Raw genomic sequence first — 16,321 nt, 5'->3', positions numbered from 1 at the left:
GAGCCCCCCAGAGCCCCCAGCCCCACCTCATCATCATTGACGTAATGAACCTCGTCGAAGATCACCCACTCCAGGTCCCGGATGGCGTCGGAGCCGTTGTACAGCATCGACCTGGGGGGGGAGCAAATGGGGCTGGGGGGGGTCCTGGGGGTCCTGAACCCCTCCCCAGGACCCCCCAGGACACCCCAAAACCCCCCCGGGACCCCCCAGGACCCCCAAAAGCCCCCCAGGACCCCTCCCCACCTCAGGATCTCGGTGCTCATCACCAAGCAAACAACCTCAGGTTTGGGATTGCATTTGGGGCTGAGTTTGGGGTTGGGTTTGGGGGGGTCCTGACCCCCTCCCCAACCCCTCAGGACCCCCCAGGACACCCCAAAGCCCCCCCAGGACCCCCCAGGATCCCCCAAAGCCCCCCCAGGACCCCCCAGGACCCCCCAGGACCCCTCCCCACCTGAGGATCTCGGTGCTCATCACCAGACACGCGGCCTCGGGGCTCAGGGCCAGGTTTGGGGTTGGGTTTGGGGGGTCTTAACCCCCTCCCCATCCCCCTAGGACCCCCAAAAGCCCCCCCAGGATCCCCCTAGGATCCCCAGGACCCCCCCAAAAACCCCCCCAGGACCCCTCCCCACCTCAGGATCTCGGTGCTCATCACCAGACACACAGCCTCAGGTTTGGGACCAGGTTTGGGGTCAGGTTTGGGGATGTTCTGGGGGGGTCCTGGCCCCCTCAAAGGACCCCCAAAGCCCCCCAGGACCCCCAAAAGCCCCCCAGGACCCCTAAAAGCCCCCCAGGACCCCTCAGGACCCCTCCCCACCTGAGGATCTCGGTGCTCATCACCAGACAGGCAACCTCAGGTTTGGATTGCATTTGGGGCCGGGTTTGGGGTTGGATTTGGGGCTGGGTTTGGGGGGTCCTGACCCCCTCCCCATGCCCCCAGGACCCCCAAAAGCCCCCCAGGACCCCCAAAAGCCCCCAGGACCCCTTGGGACCCCTCCCCACCTGAGGATCTCAGTGCTCATCACCAAGCAGACGACCTCAAGTTTGGGACCGGTTTGGAGTCAGGCTTGGGGATGTTCTGGGGGGGTCCTGACCCCCTCAAAGGCCCCCCAAAGCCCCTTGGGACCCCCAAAAGCCCCCCAGGACCCCTCGGGACCCCTCCCCACCTGAGGATCTCGGTGGTCATCACCAGACAGGCGGCCTTGGGGCTCAGGCCGGCTTTGGGGTTGGATTTGGGGCCGGGTTTGGGGGGGTCCTGGGGGTCCTGACCCCCTCCCCATCCCCCCAGGACCCCCCAAAGCCCCCCAGGACCCCTTGGGACCCCTCCCCACCTGAGGATCTCGGTGGTCATCACCAGGCAGGCGGCCTCGGGGCTCAGGGCCGGGTTTGGGGTTGGATTTGGGGCTGGGTTTGGGGGGTCCTGACCCCCTCAGAGCCCCCCCAGGACCCCCCAAAGCCCCCCAGGACCCCCAAAAGCCCCTTGGGACCCCCCAAAAGCCCCTTGGGACCCCTCCCCACCTGAGGATCTCGGTGGTCATCACCAGGCACGCGGCCTCGGGGCGCAGCTGCACGTCCCCCGTCAGCAGCCCCACGTCCCCGAAGGTGTCGCGGAAATCCCGAAACTTCTGGTTGGACAAAGCCTTGATGGGGGAGGTGTAGATGGACCTGGGGGGGACACGGGGGGGTCACCCCAAAAAAACTGGGGGTCACCCCAAAAAAACTGGGGGGGCTTTTGGGGTCCCCTCAACGGTTTTGGGGTCCCTGGGGGCAGTTTTGGGATCCCTGGGGCAGTTTTAGTGTCCCCCAAAACAGTTTTAGGGTCCCCAGAGCAGTTTTGGGGTCCCCTGGTGCAGTTTTGGGGTCTCACTGGGTCCCCCAGAACAGTTTTAGGGACCCCCAGAACAGTTCTAGGGACCCCCAGAGCAGTTTTGGGGTCCCTGGTGCAGTTTTGGGGTCTCACTGGGTCCCTCAGAGCAGTTTTGGGGTTCCTGGGGCAGTTTTGGGGTCCCCCAGGCCAATTTTGGGGTCCCCCAGACCGATTTTGGGGTCCCCCAGCCCCATTTTGGGTCTCACCGTGTCATGTGGCGCCGGGCCAGCCCCATGGCGTACTCGGCCACCGCGGTTTTGGGGTCTCACCAGGTCCCCCAGCCCAATTTTGGGGTCCCCAGATCAATTTTGGGGTCCCCCAGCCCCATTTTGGGGTCCCCAGGCTGGTTTTGGGGTCTCACCAGGTCCCCTGGTGCAGTTCTGCGGCCCCCAGGGGAGTTTTAGGGACCCCCAGCCCAATTTTGGGACCCCCCAACCCAATTTTGGGGTCCCCCTGACCCATTTTGGGGTCCCCCAGACCCATTTTTGGGGTCCCCCAGCCCAATTTTGGGGTCCCCCAGCCCAATTTTGGGACCCCTCAGTCCAATTTGGGGTCCCCAGACCGATTTTGGGACCCCCCAGCCCAATTTTGGGGTCCCCCAGCCCAATTTTGGGGTCCCCCCAGCCCATTTTTGGGGTCCCCCAGACCCATTTTGGGGTCCCCCAGACCCATTTTGGGGTCTCACCGTGTCATGTGGCGCCGGGCCAGCCCCATGGCGTACTCGGCCACCGCGGTTTTGGGGTCTCTGGGGCAGTTTTAGGGACCCCCAGCCCAATTTTGGGACCCCTCAGCCCAATTTTGGGGTCCCCAGACCCATTTTGGGGTCCCCCAGACCGATTTTGGGGTCTCCAGGCTGGTTTTGGGGTCTCACCAGGTTCCCTGGTGCAGTTCTGGGGTCCCCAGAGTAGTTTTAGGGACCCCCAGCCCACTTTAGGGACCCCCAGCCCAACTTTGGGACCCCTCAGTCCAATTTTGGGGTCCCTGGTGCAGTTTTAGGGACCCCCAGCCCAATTTTGGGGTCCCCAGACCGGTTTTGGGGTCCCTCAGAGCAGTTTTAGGGTCCCCATGGCAGTTTCAGGGTCCCGGGGGCAGTTTCTGGCACCCCTGGTGCAGTTCTGGGGTCCCCAGGGGAGTTTTAGGGACCCCCAGCCCAACTTAGGGACCCCCAGCCCAATTTTGGGGTCCCCCAGCCCAATTTTGGGATCCCCAGACCCATTTTGGGGTCCCCCAGCCCCATTTTGGGGTCTCACCGTGTCATGTGGCGCCGGGCCAGCCCCATGGCGTACTCGGCCACCGCGGTTTTGGGGTCTCACCAGGTTCCCCCAGCCCAATTTTGGGGTCCCCAGACCCATTTTAGGACCCCCCAGCCCCATTTTGGGGTCCCCCAGACCCATTTTGGGGTTCCTGGGGCAGTTTTGGGGTCTCACCGTGTCATGTGGCGCCGGGCCAGCGCGATGGCGTACTCGGCCACCGCGGTTTTGGGGTCCCTGGGGCAGATTTGGGGGTCCCCAGCCCAATTTTGGGGTCCCCCAGGGCAGTTTTGGGGTCCCCCAGGGCAGTTTTGGGGTCTCACCGTGTCATGTGGCGCCGGGCCAGCGCGATGGCGTACTCGGCCACCGCGTTTTGGGGTCTCTGGGGCAGTTTTGGGGTCCCCAGCCCAATTTTGGGGTCCCCAGACCCATTTCGGGATCCCCCAGGGCAGTTTTGGGGTCCCCGAGGCTGATTTTGGGGTTCCTGGGGCAGTTTTGGGGTCTCACCGTGTCATGTGGCGCCGGGCCAGCGCGATGGCGTACTCGGCCACCGCGGTTTTGCCGGCCGAGGTGTGAGCGGCCACCAGCAGCGAGTGACCGCGCTCCAGGCACAGCGCCGCGCGCTGCTGGAACGGGTCCGGCTTGAACGGCCACTGAGGGGGCAAAAATGGGTCTGGGGGTCACTCTGAGCACCCCAAAAACCCCAAAAACCCCAAAAACCACCCCAAAATCACCCCAAAAACCCCAAAAACCACCCCAAAATCCCCCAGCAGTGACCGCGCTCCAGGCACAGCGCCGCGCGCTGCTGGAACGGATCCGGCTTGAACGGCCACTGAGGGGGCAAAAATGGGTCTGGGGGTCACTCTGAGCACCCCAAAAACCCCAAAAACCACCCCAAAAACCCCAAAAACCCCCAAAACCACCCCAAAAACCCCAAAATCACCCCAAAATCCCCAAAAACCACCCCAAAAACCCCCAAAACCACCCCAAAAACCCCAAAAACCACCCCAAAAACCCCAAAATCACCCCAAAATCCCCAAAAACCACCCCAAAACCCCCCCTGAGAGCCCCCAACCCACAGGGACACAGAGGGGTCCGGCCTGAGCGGCCACTGGGGGGACAGAAATGGGTCTGGGGGTCACTCTGAGCACCCCAAACACCCCAAAATACCCCAAAACCACCCCAAAAACCCCAAAATCACCCCAAAAACCCCAAAAACCCCAAAAACCCCAAAAACCACCCCAAAAACCCAAAAACCACCCCAAAACCACCCCAAAATCCCCCAGCAGTGACCGCGCTCCAGGCACAGCGCCGCGCGCTGCTGGAACGGATCCGGCTTGAACGGCCACTGAGGAGGGGGAAATGGGTCTGGGGGTCACTCTGAGCACCCCAAAAACCCCAAAAACCCCAAAAAACACCCCAAAAACCCCAAAACCAGCCCAAAAACCCCAAAAATCCCCAAAAACCACCCCAAAAACCACCCCAAAATCCCCCTGAGAGCCCCCAACCCACAGGGACACAGAGGGGGTCCGGCCTGAGCGGCCACTGGGGAGGGGGAAATGGGTCTGGGGGTCACTCTGAGCACCCCAAACACCCCAAAAACCCCCAAAAACCACCCCAAAAACCCCCAAAAACCCCAAAACCACCCCAAAAACCCCAAAACCACCCCAAAATCCCCAGCAGTGACCGCGCTCCAGGCACAGCGCCGCGCGCTGCTGGAACGGATCCGGCTTGAACGGCCACTGAGGGGGCAAAAATGGGTCTGGGGGTCACTCTGAGCACCCCAAACACCCCAAAAACCCCCAAAACCACCCCAAAAACCCAAAAAAACCCCAAAAAACCACCCCAAAAACCCCCAAACCACCCCAAAAACCCCCAAAACCACCCCAAAAACCCCCCTGAGAGCCCTCAACCCACAGGGACACAGAAGGGTCCGGCCTGAGCGGCCACTGGGGAGGGGGAAATGGGTCTGGGGGTCACTCTGAGCACCCCAAACACCCCAAAAACCCCAAAAACCACCCCAAAACACCCAAAACCACCCCAAAAACCCCAAAAACCACCCCAAAAACCCCAAAAAACCACCCCAAAAACACCCAAAACCACCCCAAAAAACCCCAAAAACACCCCAAAACCCCCCCTGAAAGCCCCAAACCACCCGAGACCCTCCAGAGACCCCAAAATCCCCCCCAAGACCCCTCAAGACCCCCCAAATCCCCCAGGACCCCCAAATCCCCCCCAGGACCCCCCAAATCCCCCCAGGACCCCCAAAATCCCCCAGGACCCCCCCAAATCCCCCCCAGGACCCCCCAGGACCCCCCAAATCCCCCCCAGGACCCCCCAGGACCCCCCAAATCCCCCCCAAATCCACCCTGTGGGCGGGGTCCGGCAGCAGCTCCTCAAACTCCTCCAAACCCCCCCCAAATCCCCCCCAGGACCCCCCAAATCCCCCCCAAGACCCCCCAGGACCCCCCAAATCTCCCCCAGGACCCCCAAATCCCCCCCAGGACCCCCGAAATCCCCCCAGGACCCCCAAAATCCCCCCAAGACCCCCCAGGACCCCCCAAATCTCCCCAAGACCCCCCAAATCCCCCCAGGACCCCCCAAATCCCCCCCAAGACCCCCCAAATCCCCCCAAATCCCCCCCAGACCCCCCCAGGACCCCCCAAATCCCCCCCAGGACCCCCCAAATGCCCCCCAGGACCCCCCAAATCCCCCCCAAATCCCACCCTGTGGGCAGGGTCCCGGCAGCAGCTCCTCAAACCCCTCCAAACCCCCCCCCCCAAATCCCCCCAGGACCCCCAAAATCCCCCAGGACCCCCCAAATCCCCCCAAATCCCCCCCAGGACCCCCCAAACCCCCCCAGGACCCCCAAATCCCCCCCAGGACCCCCAAATCCCCCCCAAATCCACCCTGTGGGCGGGGTCCGGCAGCAGCTCCTCAAACCCCTCCACGGGGGTGGCGGCGTCGATGAGCTCGGCCCAAACCTCCTCGGGGGGCTCCGGGGGGGGCACCGGGGGTGGAGACCCCTCCCCATTCTGATAGCGGGGGATGGGAATGTGGGGAGGGGTCTCTGAACCCCCCCTTGAACCCCTGAACCCCCCTCCTCATCCTCATCCTGATAGGGGGGTGGGAATGTGGGGAGGGGTCTCTGAACCCCCCCCTGAACCCCCAAACCTCCTCGGGGGCTCCGGGGGGGGCACCGGGGAGGAGACCCCTCCCCATTCTGCTGGGGGGGGGATGGGAATGAGGGGAGGGGTCTCTGAACCCCCCTGAGCCCCCAAATCATCCTGGGGGAGTGGGGAATGTGGGGAGGGGTCTCTGAACCCCCCCTTGAACCCCTGAACCCCCCTCCTCATCCTCATCCTGATAGGGGGGTGGGAATGTGGGGGAGGGGTCTCTGAACCCCCCCCTGAACCCCCAAATCATCCTGGGGGAGTGGGGAATGAGGGGAGGGGTCTTTGAACCCCCCCCGAACCCCCAAACCTCCTCGGGGGGCTCTGGGGGGGGGCACGGGGGGGTGGAGACCCCTCCCCATCCTGATGGGGGGGGGTGAGAAATGTGGGGAGGGGTCTCTGAACCCCCCCCCTGGACCCCCAAACCTCCTCGGGGGGCTCCGGGGGGGGCACCGGGGAGGAGACCCCTCCCATCCTGATGGGGGGGTGGGGAATGTGGGGAGGGGTCTCTGAACCCCCCAAACCCCCCCCTGAAGCCCCCTCCCCACATTGGGGGTGTTGGGAATGTGGGGAGGGGTCTCTGAACCCCCAAACCCCCCCCAAAGGATGGGGAATGTGGGGAGGGGTCTCTGAACCCCCCCCAGAGCCCCCTCCTCATCCTCATCCTCCTGGGGGGGATGGGAAATGTGGGGAGGGGTCTCTGAACCCCCCCTGAAGCCCCCTCCCCACATTGGGGGGGTGTTGGGAATGTGGGGAGGGGTCTCTGAACCCCCCCAAACCCCCCCCTGAAGCCCCCTCCCCACATTGGGGGGTGTTGGGAATGTGGGGAGGGGTCTCTGAACCCCCCAAACCCCCCCCCGAAGCCCCCTCCCCACATTGGGGGGTGTTGGGAATGTGGGGAGGGGTCTCTGAACCCCCCCTGAAGCCCCCTCCCCACATTGGGGGATGGGAAATGCGGGCAGGGGTCTCTGAAACCCCCCCCCAAACCCCCCCCTGAAGCCCCCTCCCCACATTGGGGGTGTTGGGAATGTGGGGAGGGGGTCTCTGAACCCCAAACCCCCCCCGAAGCCCCCTCCTCATCCTCATCCTCCTGGGGGGGTGGGAAATGTGGGGAGGGGTCTCTGAACCCCCCCCTGAAGCCCCCTCCCCACATGGGGGGATGGGAAATGTGGGGAGGGGTCCCTGAACCCCCAAACCCCCCCCCTGAAGCCCCTCCCCACATTGGGGGATGGGGAATGTGGGGAGGGGTCTCTGAACCCCCCCCCGAAGCCCCCTCCCCACATTGGGGATGGGGAATGTGGGGAGGGGTCTCTGAACCCCCCCTGAACCCCCCCCTGAAGCCCCCTCCCCACATTTCCCACCTGCCCCAGCAGCTCCTCCAGGCTGTCCGAGCGCCGCGGGGGGGTCGGGGGGGGCGCAGACCCCTCCCCAATTCCTCCCGGGGGGGGTGGGGGAGACCCCCGGGCTGGGCCGGGACCCCCCCCCAGCTCCAGGGGCTCGAGGGTCTCCAGGAGCCCCGACAGGGACAGAGACCCCCCCGAGGCTGCAAATGGGGAGGGGGCGTCTGGGGGGGGGTGAAACCACCCCGAGACCCCCAAATCTGCCCCCCCAGAGGGGATAAAAACCCCCAGGGACACCCCCAGACCCAAAAGACCCCTCCCCAAAAGACCCCCAGACCCGAAATCTCCCCTAAAAACCCCCCCAAACCCCCCCCAAAACTCCCCCAGACCCCAAATCCCCCCCAAAAAACCCCCCCAGAGCCCAAAGCCCCCTCCCCAAAACCCCCCAGACCCCAAAGCCCCCTCCCCAAAACCCCCAGATCCCAAATCCCCCCAAAACCCACCCAAAGCCCCCTCCCCAAAAGACCCCCAGACCCCAAATCTCCCCTAAAACCCACTCAAAGCCCCCCAAGACCCCTCCCCAAAAGCCCCAGACCCCAAATCTCCCCCCAAACCCCCCCAGACCCCAAATCCCCCCCAAACTCCCCCCAAAGACCCCCAAGACCCCAAAGCCCCCTCCCCAAAACCCCCCAGACCCCCTCAAAGTCCCCCCAGACCCCAAAACCCCCTCCCCAAAAGCCCCAGACCCCAAAGCCCCCTCAAAAAGACCCCCAAAACCCCCTCAATGCCCCCCCAGACCCCAAAGCCCCCCCAAAAAAAACCCCAGAGCCCAAAGCCCCCTCCCCAAACCCCCAGACCCCAAAACACCCCCAAAACCCACTCAAAGCCCCCCAAGACCCCTCCCCAAAATCCCCCAGACCCCCTCAAAGTCCCCCCAGACCCCAAAACCCCCTCCCCAAAAGCCCCCAGACCCCAAATCTCCCCCCAAACCCCCCCAAAACCCCCTCAAAGCCCCCCCAGACCCCCCCAGAGCCCAAAGCCCCCTCCCCAAAAATCCCCCAAACCCCAAATCTCCCCCAGACCCCCCCAGACCCCACAGCCCCCTCCCCAAATCCCCCCCAGACCCCAAATCCCCCTCCCCAAAACACCCCAGACTTGAAACCCCCCCAAATCCCCCCCAAAACCTTCCCAGACCCCAAAGCCCCCTCCCCAAAACCCCCCAGACCCAAAATCCCCTCAAAAGCCCCCCCAAAATCCCCCCAAAACCCCCTCAAAGCCCCCCCAGAACCCAAAGCCCCTTCCCCAAATCCCCCCCCAGACCCCAAATCCCCCCCAAAACCCCCTCAAAGCCCCCCCAGACCCCACAGCCCCCTCCCCAAAACCCCCCAGACCCCAAATCTCCCCCCCAGACCCCCTCAGAGCCCAAAGCCCCCTCCCCAAATCCCCCCAGACCCCTCCCCTACCTCGGGGCTGGAACTGCACCCCCCGTTTCATCCCGGGGGGGGTCGTCAGCAGCTCTGGGGGGGGGAGGGGAGAGGGTGAGACCCCCCCCAGAACCCCAAAAATGAGGGGGAGGGGCTCCCAGGGTGGGGGAGGGGCTCCCCGGAATTTGGGGAGGGGTCTCTGGAATTTGGGGAGGGGTCTGTGGAATTTGGGGAGGGGTCTCAGGAATTTGGGGGGGGCCTCAGGAATTTGGGGAGGGGTCTCAGGAATTTGAGGGGGGTCTGTGGAATTTGGGGAGGGGTCTCTGGAATTTGGGGAGGGGTCTCAGGAATTTGGGGAGGGGTCTGTGGAATTTGGGGAGGGGTCTCAGGAATTTGGGGAGGGGTCTCAGGAATTTGGGGGGTCTCAGGAATTTGGGGAGGGGTCTCAGGAATTTGGGGAGGGGTCTCTGGAATTTGGGGAGGGGTCTGTGGAATTTGGGGAGGGGTCTCAGGAATTTGGGGAGGGGTCTCAGGAATTTGGGGAGGGGTCTGTGGAATTTGGGGAGGGGTCTCAGGAATTTGGGGAGGGGTCTCTGGAATTTGAGAGGGTCTCAGGAATTTGGGGAGGGGTCTCAGGGATTTGGGGAGGGGGTCTCAGGAATTTGGAGAGGGGTCTCAGGGATTTGGGGGGGTCTCAGGAATTTGGGGAGGGGTCTCTGAATTTGGGGAGGGGTCTCTGGAATTTGGGGAGAGGTCTCAGGAATTTGGGGAGGGGTCTCAGGAATTTGGGAGGGGTCTCAGGAATTTGGGGAGGGGTCTGTGGAATTTGGGGGGGTCTCAGGAATTTGGGGAGGGGTCTCAGGAATTTGGGGGGTCTCAGGAATTTGGGGAGGGGTCTCTGGAATTTGGGGAGGGGTCTCTGGAATTTGGGGAGGGGTCTCAGGGATTTGGGGGGTCTCAGGAATTTGGGGAGGGGTCTCAGGGATTTGGGGAGGGGTCTCAGGAATTTGGGGAGGGGTCTGTGGAATTTGGGGAGGGGTCTCAGGAATTTGGGGAGGGGTCTCAGGGAATTGGGGGGGTCTCAGGAACTTGGGGGGGTCTCAGAATTTGGGGAGGGGTCTCAGGAATTTGGGGAGGGGTCTCAGGGATTTGGGGAGGGGTCTCAGGAATTTGGGAGGGGTCTCAGGGATTTGGGGAGGGGTCTCAGGAATTTGGGGGGTCTCAGGAATTTGGGGAGGGGTCTCAGGGGGATTTGGGGAGGGGTCTCTGAATTTGGGGAGGGGTCTCAGGAATTTGGGGCTCTCAGGAATTTGGGGAGGGGTCTCAGGAATTTGGGGGGGTCTCAGGAATTTGGGGAGGGGTCTCAGGAATTTGGGGGGGTCTCAGGAATTTGGGGAGGGGTCTCAGGAATTTGGGGGGGGTCTCAGGAATTTGAGGAGGGGTCTCTGGAATTTGGGGATCTCAGGAATTTGGGGAGGGGTCTGTGGAATTTGGGGGGTCTCTGGAATTTGGGGGGGGGTCTCAGGAATTTGGGGAGGGGTCTCTGGAATTTGGGGAGGGGTCTCAGGAATTTGGGGAGGGATCAGGAATTTGAGGGGGGGTCTCAGGAATTTGGGGAGGGGTCTCAGGGGGGAATTTGGGGAGGGATCAGGAATTTGGGGAGGGGTCTCAGGAATTTGGGGAGGGGTCTCAGGGATTTGGGGGTCTCAGGAATTTGGGGAGGGGTCTCAGGAATTTGGGGAGGGGTCTCAGAATTTGGGAGGGGTCAGGAATTTGGGGAGGGGTCTGTGGAATTTGGGGAGGGGTCTCAGGAATTTGGGGAGGGGTCTCTGGAATTTGGGGAGGGTTCTCAGGAATTTGGGGAGGGGTCTCAGGAATTTGGGGAGGGGTCTGTACCTGTCTCAAAATCCACCTCCTCCTCCTCTTCCTCCCCCTCCCCGGGCTGGGGGGTCCGGAGCTGCTCCAGGGTGGGCTCGTCCTCACCCCCTGGGGGATTTGGGGGGGATTTGGGGGGTCTCAGGGGGTCTGGGGGGGATTTCGGGGGGATTTGGGGGGTCCCAGGGGGAATTGGGGGGATTTGGGGGATTTGGGGGGGATTTGGGGGGTCCCAGAGGGGTTTGGGGGGGATTTGGGGGGGATTTGGGGGGTCCAAGAGGGGTTTGGGGGGATTTGGGGGGGTTCCAGAGGGGTTTGGGGGGGATTTGGGGGGGATTTGGGGGGTCCCAGGGGGAATTGGGGGATTTGGGGGGGATTTGGGGAATTTGGGGGGGATTTGGGGGGGATTTGGGGGGTCTCAGAGGGTTTGGGGGGATTTGGGGGGGATTTGGGGGGTCTCAGGGGGTTTGAGGGGGATTTGGGGGGGATTTGGGGGGGTCCCAGAGGGGTTTGGGGGGGATTTGGGGGGCTCTGGGGGGATTTCGGGGGTCTCAGGGGGGGGATTTGGGGGGGTCCCAGAGGGTCTGGGGGGATTTGGGGGGCTTTGGGGGATTTGGGGGTCCCAGAGGGGTTTGGGGGGATTTGGGGGGGATTTGGGGGGTCTCAGGGGGATTTGGGGGGGATTTGGGAGGGATTTGGGGGTCTCAGGGGGTCTGGGGGGGATTTGAGGGGGCTCTGGGGGGATTTGGGGTGTTTTGGGGGGGATTTCGAGGGGTCTGAGGGGGTTGGGGGGGTCCCGGGGGGTTTTGGGGGTCCCTGAGGAGGTTTTGGGGGGTCCCAGGAAGGTTTTGGGGGTCTCAGGGGGATTTGGGGGGATTTGGGGGGGTCCCAGAGGAGTTTGGGGGGATTTGGGGGGTCCCAGGGGTGTTTGGGGGTCCCGGGGGGTTTTGGGGGTCCCTGAGGAGGTTTTCGGGGGTCCCAGGGGGTTTTGGGGGGTCCTGGGGAGGTTTTTGGGGGTCTCAGGAGTCCCATACCTGGCCAGAAGGGGACACTGCAGCCCCCTCCCCTCAGCCCCTCGCCAGGGGGAGTTTGGGGGTCCCTGAGGAGGTTTTGGGGGGTCCTGGGGAGGTTTTGGGGGGTCTCAGGGGTCCCAGGGGGTTTTGGGGGTCCTGAGGAGGTTTTGGGGGGTCCCAGGGGTGTTTGGGGGTCCCATACCTGGCCAGAAGGGGACACTGCAGCCCCCTCCCCTCAGCCCCTCTCCAGGGGGGTTTGGGGTCCCAGGGGTGTCTGGGGGTGTTTGGGGGGGTCTCAGGGGTCCCAGGGGTATTTGGGGGGGTTTTGGGGGGTCTCAGGGGTCCCATACCTGGCCAGAAGGGGACACTGCAGCCCCCTCCCCTCAGCCCCTCGCCGGGGGGGGTTTGGGGGTCCCAGGGGTGTTTGGGGGGTCCTGGGGGGTTTTTGGGGGGCTCTGGGGGGTCCCAGGTGTATTTGGGGAGGTTTTGGGGGGTCCCAGGGGTGTTTGGGGGTCCCATACCTGGCCAGAAGGGGACACTGCAGCCCCCTCCCCTCAGCCCCTCGCCGGGGGGGCCGGGGGGGCGCAGCAGGGAGGGGGAGGAGGAGGCCGAGAGCCCCACGGAGGGGAGCAGCTCCTGGGGGGAGGGGAGAGCTGAGACCCCCCCCCAAAACCCCTGAGACCCCCCTGAGACCCCCTGAGATCCCCCAAAACCCCTGAGACCCCCCCAAAACCACCTGAGACCCCCAGAGACCCCCAGAGACCCCCTGGGACCCCCAAATCCCCCAGGGACCCCCTGAGACCCCCCCCAAAACCCCCTGAGACCCCCAGAGACCCCCTGAGACCCCCCAAAACCCTCTGAGACCCCCCCAAAACCACCTGAGAACCCCAGAGACCCCCCAAAACCACCTGAGACCCCCCCCAAATCCCCCCTGAGACCCCAGGACCCCCAGAGACCCCCCAAAACCCCCAGAGACCCCCAGAGACCCCCTGAGACCCTCTGGGACCCCCCAAATCCCCCTGAGACCCCCAGAGACCCCCCAAAACCCCTGAGACCCCCAGAGACCCCCAGAGACCCCCCCAAAACCCCCTGAGATCCCCCGAGACCCCCCCCAAAACCCCCTGAGACCCCTGGGACCCCCCCAAAACCACCTGAGACCCCCTGGACCCCCCAAAACCCCTGAGACCCCCAGAGACCCCCAGAGACCCCCCAAAACCCCTGAGACCCCCCCAAACCCCCTGAGACCCCCCAAAACCCCCTGAGACCCCTGAGACCCCCCAAAACCCCTGAAACCCTCCCAAAACCCCTGAGACCCCAGAGACCCCCCCAAAACCCCCAGAGACCCTCTGGGACCCCCCAAATCCCTTGAGGACCCCCCTGGACCCCCCAAAACCCCCTGAGACCCCTGGAGACCCCCCCAAAACCCCCTGAGACCCCCCCAAAACCCTCTGAGACCCCTGAGACCCCCCCAAAACCCCCTGAGACCCCTAAATCCCCGCCAGGAACCCCTTGAGACCCCCTGGGACCCCCCCAAAACCCCCAGAGGCCCCCCAAAACCCCCTGAGATCCCCCTAAAACCCCCTGAGACCCCCAGAGACCCCCCCAAAACCCCCCTGAGACCCCCAGAGACCCCCCCAAAACCCCCTGAGACCCCAGAGACCCCCCAAAACCCCTGAGACCCCCAGAGACCCCCCCAAAACCCCTGAGACCCCCCCAAAACCCCCTGAGACCCCCCCAAAACCCCCAGAGACCCCCAGAGATGCCCCAAATCCCCCCGGGACCCCCCCAAAACCTCTCTGAGCCCCCCAGGAACCCCTTGAGACCCCAGAGACCCCCCAGTGACCCCTGGGACCCCCCAGGACCCCCAGAGACCCCCAAATCCCCCAGGAACCCCCTGTGACCCCCCAAATCCCCCAGGGACCCCCCTGGGACCCCCCAGGACCCCCCAAATCCCCCTGGGACCCCCCCAAATCCCCCTGGGACCCCCAGGACCCCCCAAATCCCCCCAGGACCCCCCCAGGACCCCCCAGATCCCCCGGGACCCCCCAGATCCCCCCAGGACCTCCCTGAGACCCCCCAAATCCCCCCTGGGACCCCCAGATCCCCCGGGACCCCCCAAATCCCCCCAGGACCCCCCAAATCCCCCCGGGACCCCCCAGTGACCCCTGGGACCCCCCCAAATCCCCCCAGGAACCCCTTGAGACCCCCTGGGACCCCCCTGGGACCCCCCCCAAATCCCCCCAGGAACCCCTTGAGACCCTCTGGGACCCCCCAAATCCCCCAGAGACCCCCCCAAATCCCCCCAGGACCCCCCTGGGACCCCCCAGGACCCCCTGGGACCCCCCAAATCCCCCCGGGACCCCCCTGGACCCCCAGGACCCCCAAATCCCCCCGGGACCCCCCCAGGACCCCCCAGGACCCCCCAGATCCCCCCGGGGACCCCCGCCCACCTCTCTGAATCCCACCAGGGCGCCCGTCCGGGGGTCCCGCTCTGCCCGGAGCCCCCCGGCCACGGGGGTGGGGTCCAGGGCAAACAGAGCTCGTGGGTCTGGGGTCCTCAGCCAGCTCCTGGGGGCACTGGGGGGCACGGGGGGTCCTGAGACCCCTCCCCAAAATACCCTGAACCCTGAGACCCCCCCCAAAAACCACCCAGACCCCTGAGACCCCTCCCCGAAATACCCTGACCAGTGAGACCCCCCCAAAACCACACAGACCCCTGAGACCCCCCCACCCAAAATACCCACAGCCCTGGGACCCCTCCCCAAAATACCCTAACCCTGAAACCCCCCCCAAAATACCCTGAACTCTGAGACCCCCCCAAAATACCCTGAGACCCCTCCCCAAAATACCCTGACCCCTGAGACCCCTCCCCAAAATACCCAGACCCCTGAGACCCCCCCAAAACTACCCAAAACCCTGGGACCACCCCTCAAAACCACCCCAATTCCCCCCAAACCCCTCCAGGGACCCCCAGGGACCCCCCAAATCCCCTCCAAACCCCCCCAGACCCCCTCAACTCCCCCAGGGACCCCCCAAACCCCCCCCAGGGACCCCCCAAATCCCCCCAGGGACCCCCCAGATCCCCCAGGGACGCCCCAGATCCCCCCAAATCCCCCCAGGGACCCCCAAACCCCCCAAACCCCCCCAGGGACCCCCCAAACCTCCCCAGGGACCCCCAGGGACCCCCCAAAGCCCCCCAGACCCCTCCAGGGACCCCCCAAATCCCCCCCAGGGACCCCCCAGATCCCCCCAAACCCCCCCAGGGACCCCCAAATCCCCCCAGGGACCCCCAGACCCCCCCAGGGACCCCTCAAATCCCCCCAGGGACACCCCAGGGACCCCCAAATCCCCCCAAACCCCCCAGACCCCCGGTACCCGGCTGTGGCCGTGCAGGGGGAGCCCCCAAACCCCCCCCAGACCCCCCCAAAGCCCCCCAGGGACCCCCCAAATCCCCCCAGGGCCCCCCCAAATCCCCCCAATCCCCCCAGGGACCCCCAAACCCCCCCAGACCCCCGGTACCGGCTGTGGCCGTGCAGGGGGAGCCCCCAAACCCCCCCAGGGACCCCCAAACCCCCCCAAATCCCCCCCAAACCCCCCCAAACCCCTCCAGGGACCCCCAAATCCCCCCAGGGACCCCCCAAACCCCCCCCAGGGACCCCCAGGGACCCCCCGAAGCCCCCCAGATCCCCCCAAATCCCCCAGGGACCCCCAAATCCCCCCCAAACCCCCCAGACCCCTGGTACCGGCTGTGGCCGTGCAGGGGGAGCCCCCAAAGCCCCCCAGGGACCCCCCAAACCCCCCCAGGGACCCCCAAATCCCCCCCAAATTCCCCCCAAACCCCCCAGCCCCCCGGTACCGGCTCTGGCTGTGCAGGGGGAGCCCCCAAACCCCCCCCAGACCCCCCAAAGCCCCCCAGGGACCCCCCAAACCCCCCCAGGGACCCCCAGACCCCCCCAGGGACCCCCAAATCCCCCCCAGGGACCCCCCAAATCCCCCCAGACCCCCCCCAGACCCCCCCAAACCCCCCCAGGGACCCCCAATCCCCCCCTAAATCCCCCCCAAACCTCCCCAAATCCCCCCAGACCCCCGGTACCGGCTCTGGCTGTGCAGGGGGAGCCCCAAACCCCCCCAGGGACCCCCCAAATCCCCCCAAACCCCCCCAGGGACCCCCAAATCCCCCAGGGACCCCCCAAATCCCCCCCAAACCCCCCCCAGACCCCCCCAAACCCCCCCAGGGACCTCCAAACCCCCCCCAGGGACCCCCCAAACCTCCCCAGGGACCCCCAGGGACCCCCCAAACCCCCCAGGCCCCCCCAAATCCCCCAAATCCCCCCCAGACCCCCCCAAATCCCCCCAGGGACCCCTCCAGACCCCCCCAAACA

The 16,321-nt window shown here is 65.2% G+C and overlaps 1 protein-coding gene across 1 annotated transcript in view; it reads right to left on the bottom strand.

The window, feature by feature from the left end:
- LOC131573958 (superkiller complex protein 2-like) overlaps nucleotides 1-15,480 on the bottom strand; it is a 52,201-nt gene extending 36,721 nt beyond the window's left edge. Inside the window, 10 exon segments of the mRNA XM_058828305.1 lie at nucleotides 27-111; nucleotides 1,516-1,662; nucleotides 3,622-3,767; nucleotides 6,024-6,149; nucleotides 7,649-7,830; nucleotides 9,091-9,144; nucleotides 10,948-11,037; nucleotides 12,461-12,575; nucleotides 14,390-14,516; nucleotides 15,459-15,480. Coding sequence (XP_058684288.1) covers nucleotides 27-111; nucleotides 1,516-1,662; nucleotides 3,622-3,767; nucleotides 6,024-6,149; nucleotides 7,649-7,830; nucleotides 9,091-9,121 — 717 coding nt within the window. The 5' untranslated portion in view covers nucleotides 9,122-9,144; nucleotides 10,948-11,037; nucleotides 12,461-12,575; nucleotides 14,390-14,516; nucleotides 15,459-15,480.
- Nucleotides 15,481-16,321: the final 841 nt, after the last annotated feature.

Source organism: Poecile atricapillus (assembly GCF_030490865.1).
Source record: "Poecile atricapillus isolate bPoeAtr1 chromosome 26 unlocalized genomic scaffold, bPoeAtr1.hap1 SUPER_26_unloc_1, whole genome shotgun sequence".
Lineage (NCBI taxonomy): Eukaryota > Metazoa > Chordata > Aves > Passeriformes > Paridae > Poecile > Poecile atricapillus.
Note: the sequence above shows the minus strand (reverse complement) of the source record. Positions and strands in the feature narration are given on the sequence as shown.